Genomic DNA, 5635 nt, shown 5'->3' with positions numbered 1-5635 from the left:
AAAAAAAAAAAAAAAAAAAAAAAAAAAAAAAAAAAAAAAAAAAAAGGTTAGGTTAGGTTAAAAAAAAAAAAAAAAAAAAAAAGGTTAGGTTAGGTTGGGGCGTGGGTCGGGCAACCTCCTAGTATGGGCCTGCCATTGGGAGGCTTCCCCATCCTCGTGGATACGTCCGCGGGGAACGGTGGCCGAGCAATGGTTTGGTTCTGGTACGCCCCGGGCGGGATAGTAGACGTTCCTTCGGGATACTGCTACTATGTCGGCCAGTAGCCCGGCAGGTTGGGCGGGTTTAGGATTCCTATGCCTCGACAAAAGTCGAGGATCCCGGAGTCAGGAACCCGCCCAACTTCTCTCTTCGTTTTGTTTTTGGTTTTGTTTCTTCTTCTTTTATTTGGTTGTTTCGTTCTTCTTTTTATTTGGGTTTTAATTTGTTTTTGGTTTAGTTTGTTTTGGTTGTTTTCTATTTGTTTCTATCTTTTGGTCTTTCTGTCTTTTTGTTTGTTTCTTCGTTTTTCTGTTTCGTCGTGGAAGTTCGGGACCACACCCGTAAAAAGGAATAAACAACAATGATGGCTGATCGCAAGAAGAAATTACCCCAGGGAGGTACCGGTCGTTCAGCGACCGGAGAATCCTCCTCCACCGCACCGGATTTGCCGGGGGTGGGCCGTCCCACGTCTTCTGGGGGGGACACGACCAGCGCTGAAGAGTTGAGGAACATCATGACGAGAAGAGTCGAGATCCTGGAAGAGCTGGAGGTTCTCGAGGCTCTTGATATAGAGACACAGATGGACTCTGAGCGGACAGGTTCGTCGCTGTCAATAAGATCAGAGGACAGCCTTGGGTTGGCGAGAGGGAGTACCTCGCCTCCCAAGAAACACCGCAAGAGGAGGATCGTCGAGAGACGTCGGGAGTTGGACTCCGACGATGATGAGGTAGACCTGGTGGAGGTATCCTCGACGGGGTCCAGATCGAGTCGGGCAAGGGGCCAGCATGTGGCCAAGAGAGGAGCGCGAACAGCCACGCCAGCATCCCGGATGGAGACCGAGGCTTCGGCGTCCGAAGCTGAATCCCCCGGGACTGCGGCTGCTGTCTGCCAGGTAACCGAGCAGGATTACATGCTCGGCTCCGACGAACTCGGAGATAAGGTGGAGGAAGGTGCCCGGCAAGTGCTAGTCGCCGTGAGGAAGTCTGGCAATCTAAAAGGGACTATAATCAGGGACATCAAAGTGGCAATTGGCGCCATCCGCTCGGCGTCTAGCACCCTGAAATTGAGGTCCGGGTCTTCCGAAGAAGACGCCCTCAGGAGGGAGGTCCGCAAGCTGCATGCCGAACTGGAGGATGTGAAGGCAATCAAGGCGGCCATGCTGAAGGAATCCGTGGAGGAGCGGAAGAAATTCCGCCAACTCCAAATGGCGTCACAGTCCTCCGCCGCGTTGGCCGACGAACTGGCCTCGCTGAAAGCGGAGCGAGAGAGTTGGGAGCGGCAAGCGCGGGAGAGCGTCCTAAAACTTGAGGATCTGAAGAAGCAGAACGCTCTAGACCGCCTTGCCCTGCAAAAAGCCCTGCAAAAGGTCGAGGAGTTAAAGACTGCGGTAGAGCTTCCGCCTGTCGCAATAATGGGGACCACAACGGCTGAGCCGGAAGGCGCGCCGCCTCGGACCCTTACGGAGGACGCCGAAGACCGGATGATCCGGCGAGTAGGCGAAATGATGGACAGCCGCTTCGCCGAGATGGAAGAGCGGATCTCGGCGAAGAGGAAACGGCCCCCAAAGATCAGGAGTGCGCCTACTGCTGGATCATCCGGTCCAAGGACTGACAGGGCCCCGCAGCGGGAGCCCAGTGGCGGACGCGCCCCACAGCCGTCGACCTCGGCAGAAAACGCGGAGGGCTGGTCGACGGTTGTGCGACGCGGGAAGCGTAAGGGTGCTGGCGCAAGCCAGGCAGCTCCCACCAGTACGCCACCAAAGAAGGGGCCACGCGGCGGCCAAACGCAGGAATCGCAGCGGAAGAAGAAGCCCGCGCGGAAGGTGAAGGCGCGCCCCCCTCGGTCATCGGCTGTGGTTCTGACCATAAGGCCGGGAGCCGAGGAGAGGGGCGTCACCTATAGGTCGGTGCTCACCGATGCGAAGGCCAATATCTCATTGGCCCAGCTCGGTATCACCGACCTTAGGTACAGAGTGGGAAGGACTGGGGCCCGTATCCTCGAAGTCCCCGGATCAGACACAGGCGACAAGGCGGACGCGTTGGCTGCCAAAATAGAGGAGGTCCTGCCCGAGGACGTCCGGGTCTCGAGACCTGTCAAAACGGCCGAGCTCAGGCTCGTCGACCTGGACGACTCGGTGTCGGTAGCCGACGTGGTGGTCGCAATCATGCGGGACGGGGGGTGCCGGGAGTCCTCGGTGAAAACCGGGGAAATCCGGCGCAACCCGCAGGGTACGGGCTCAGTCTGGGTGCGGTGTCCTGTGGCCGCCGCCAAGAAGTTGGCCGATGCCGGTCGGCTCAAGATCGGTTGGGTGATGGCGCGGGTTCAACCTTTGGACCCAAGGCCGCAGCGGTGCTATCGCTGCTTGCTCACGGGTCACGTGGGCCTGCGATGCACCGCTGAGGAAGACAGCAGCGGAATTTGCTTCCGCTGCAGCGAGCCCGGCCACAAGGCCGCACGGTGCGCCGCACCATCACCGAACTGTCGGTACTGTGCCGCGGCGGGTCGCAAGTCCGACCATCGAGTGGGCGTCACAAACCTGTGTCGCCCGCCAAAGGCCCGAGCCGCGGCACGGGCCACAGGTGGGGGGGGGGAGTCGATGGACACCTGAGCAATCAGGTGGGCATCGACTCCAGACTTGACCCTAGGGTGGAGGATTGTTAGGGCAATCCGAAGCTCACCGGGGAGGCATTAGGGTCTGGAGGTGGCGTGCAGAGACTGTTCCCTGCACGCCTAGATGGAGGTCCCTTCGATGGGAACCATGCCGGTGGTCTTGGTGAATGCTTTGCGTATCCCATGGCCACGGCGATTATGTCGAGGAGGAACAGTCGTCAGGTTTTTAGCAGGTAGGAGTCCGGCAGTATCCATTCTTCCCTAAGGGAATGGTTCTCCATGATGGATTTTCCTGACGTGAAAAAAAAAAAAAAAAAAAAAGGTTAGGTTAGGTTAGGTTAGGTTAGGTTGGGGCGTGTGGTCGGGCAACCTCCTAGTATGGGCCTGCCATTGGGAAGCTTCCCCATCCTCGTGGATACGTCCGCGGGGAACGGTGGCCGAGCAATGGTTTGGTTCTGGTACGCCCCGGGCGGGATAGTAGACGTTCCTTCGGGATACTGCTACTATGTCGGCCAGTAGCCCGGCGAGTAGGGGGTGGGCGCTGTTTAACGGCGCCCGTCCAATTATGGTGGCGTGCCACCTAGGCCGATTTCGGCGAGAGGGCGACGCGAGCGGCTAGGACAATGGGTCCTGACCCCAACCGGGACCCGTCCAGGCCGTGAGCGAAGCATTCGGGTCGGGTCCGGTGGTGCTTTGCGCATAGCCGGACTGACTCACACCGCAAACTTGCACTGGGTGTTGATGACAGGAGGTCGTCCACCTAGTGGGAGAGCGGGGGCCCTGGGTTCGCCCGGGGCTGCGAGGAGCCAACCTCTATAAAAAACCGCTCGCGGTCGGCGTCAGAGTTGATGAGGAGGACGGAGTTGCGGGCAGGAGTGCCCGTAGACGACGGAGTTATCTCTGGCGAAGACTACGAGTGTACCTTCATACCGTAAACTTGCACTGGGTGTGATGACAGGAGGTCGTCCGCCCGGTGTGGGAGCGGGGGCCCTGGGTTCGCTCGGGGCTGCGAGGAGACAACCTCTATAAAAAACCTCTCGCGGTCGGAGTCAGAGTCATGAGGAGGACGGAGTTGCGGGCAGGAGTGCCCGTAGACGACGGAGTTGTCTCTGGCGAAGACTGCGAGTGTATCTTCATACCGTAAACTTGCACTGGGTGTGATGACAGTGGTCGTCCGCCCAGTGTGAGAACGGGGGCCCTGGGTTCGCCCGGGGCTGCGAGGAGACAACCTCTATAAAAAACCTCTGGCGGTCGGCGCGGCTGTCGACGAGGAGGACGTCGTCCGGGCGAGGAGCGCCCGCAGACGACGGAGTCGACGAGGACAGCGGGAGGATCGTTGCTAGGCGTCTTCGGACGCTGGGCAACACTCGAGGAGGCAACACTACCGGCGCCTACGGTTTAACCGTGTGGCGCGGTAGTGCTTACGGAGGATACGGTCCCGGAGGCGCATCGCGAATCTGGGTAAGTATTCACGAGTAGGCAGCTCCCGATTTTAACATGTTAAGATCGGGAGTCCTATCTGCGGAGGACATCCCCGGGCTGCGCCTTGGTGCGGCTTGGTGGGCAGACTGCTGACGGCGCAGGGAGTACGTCGCCGAAGGTAAGTATGCGTGTGTCGCCCCGACCCGTCGGGGCACCGGGCGGAGCGGTGCCTTCAGGACCGCTTCCGTCCGGCGGGATAAGGCTATACGCGGTCGCGGCTGCGGTGCGCTTCTAGCGCAACGCAGCGGCGATCGCGGCCTTTGCGTGGGGGGCGGAAGGTGTATTTTCACCCGAAGCCCCAACTTGGACACTCGGAGCGGAGGATGTAGGGGCATCCGAAGTTCCCAGGAGGCGAGTGATCCGTGGAGTGTGGGCGTGGAGTGGTCCCCGCGCCCAACTTCGGCGGCTCCTTCACTGGAGACCCGCGGCCGGAGTGCGGTTGAATGCAAATGCGAACCCGCACGAAGGCGTCTTTCGTGGTTCATGGAGGAACACCGAGGGGTTTTGGTGGGTCGGATTCGTCCAGTCCCACAGTATTCGTCCGCTCCCCTTCATAAAGGCGGACGTTTCGGTATTGAAACCTTTCCCCTCGTTAAAAAAAAAAAAAAAAAAAAAGGTTAGGTTAGGTTGGGGCGTGTGTCGGGCAACCTCCTAGTATGGGCCTGCCATTGGGAGGCTTCCCCATCCTCGTGGATACGTCCGTGGGGAACGGTGGCCGAGCAATGGTTTGGTTCTGGTACGCCCCGGGCGGGATAGTAGTCGTTCCTTCGGGATACGGCTACTATGTCGGCCGATAGTCCGGCGAGTAGGAGTAGGCACCTCTTTTGTCTTTTCTGTTTTCGGCTTTGTCTTTTCTTTCTTCGTCTCTTTTCTGTAACTCTGTTTTCTTCTCTTCTTTTTCGTCTTTGCCTACTGACAAGTCAGGTCCGGTGGGTGCTTAACTGCGCAGCCGGACAGCACTTCGGTGCAACTGGCTTCAAACCGTAAACCTGCACTGGGTGTCGGTGATCACGTCTATCGGCCCAGTGTAGGAGCGGGGGCTCTTGGCTTAACCGCCCGGGGCCGCGAGGAGTCAACCTCTATAAAAAACCTCTTGTTTAAGCTCGGTGCCCGGCGAGGGACAGGTCGTCTTGTGGAGCACGCTGCTGGAATTTCATTTCGGCTAGCGTGTTCCCCGGGGCGTCCGGGTCGGAGGAGTAACTTCGGCCGCGAGGGCACCACCTTCTGAGAACTAGCCGCACTCAGTCGTATGAGGCCGCAGATAGGTATAGGAGCTCTGCCTACTGTGCAACTTTCTCCACTACTCGTGGGAACAAGATGGAAATGAACAAAAAAACCAATGAC

The 5635-nt window shown here is 58.6% G+C and overlaps 1 protein-coding gene across 1 annotated transcript; it reads left to right on the top strand.

The window, feature by feature from the left end:
• The first annotated feature begins 560 nt into the window (after positions 1–560).
• On the top strand, positions 561–2807 carry LOC131842121 (uncharacterized). The gene has a single exon (XM_059190638.1). The coding sequence runs from the start codon at positions 561–563 to the stop codon at positions 2805–2807; it is 2247 nt and encodes a 748-aa protein (XP_059046621.1).
• Positions 2808–5635: the final 2828 nt, after the last annotated feature.

The sequence above is a fragment of the Achroia grisella genome, unplaced genomic scaffold (genome assembly GCF_030625045.1).
Source record: "Achroia grisella isolate CSIRO2021 unplaced genomic scaffold, CSIRO_AGI_Agris_v1 utg20876, whole genome shotgun sequence".
NCBI lineage: Eukaryota > Metazoa > Arthropoda > Insecta > Lepidoptera > Pyralidae > Achroia > Achroia grisella.
The sequence above is the reverse complement of the archived record's forward strand: the minus strand, read 5'-3'. Positions and strand labels throughout refer to the sequence as shown.

Bases quoted from the DNA above. Each gene is read 5' to 3' on its own strand.
- LOC131842121 (XM_059190638.1), top strand. From the start codon at position 561: ATGATGGCTGATCGCAAGAAGAAATTACCCCAGGGAGGTACCGGTCGT.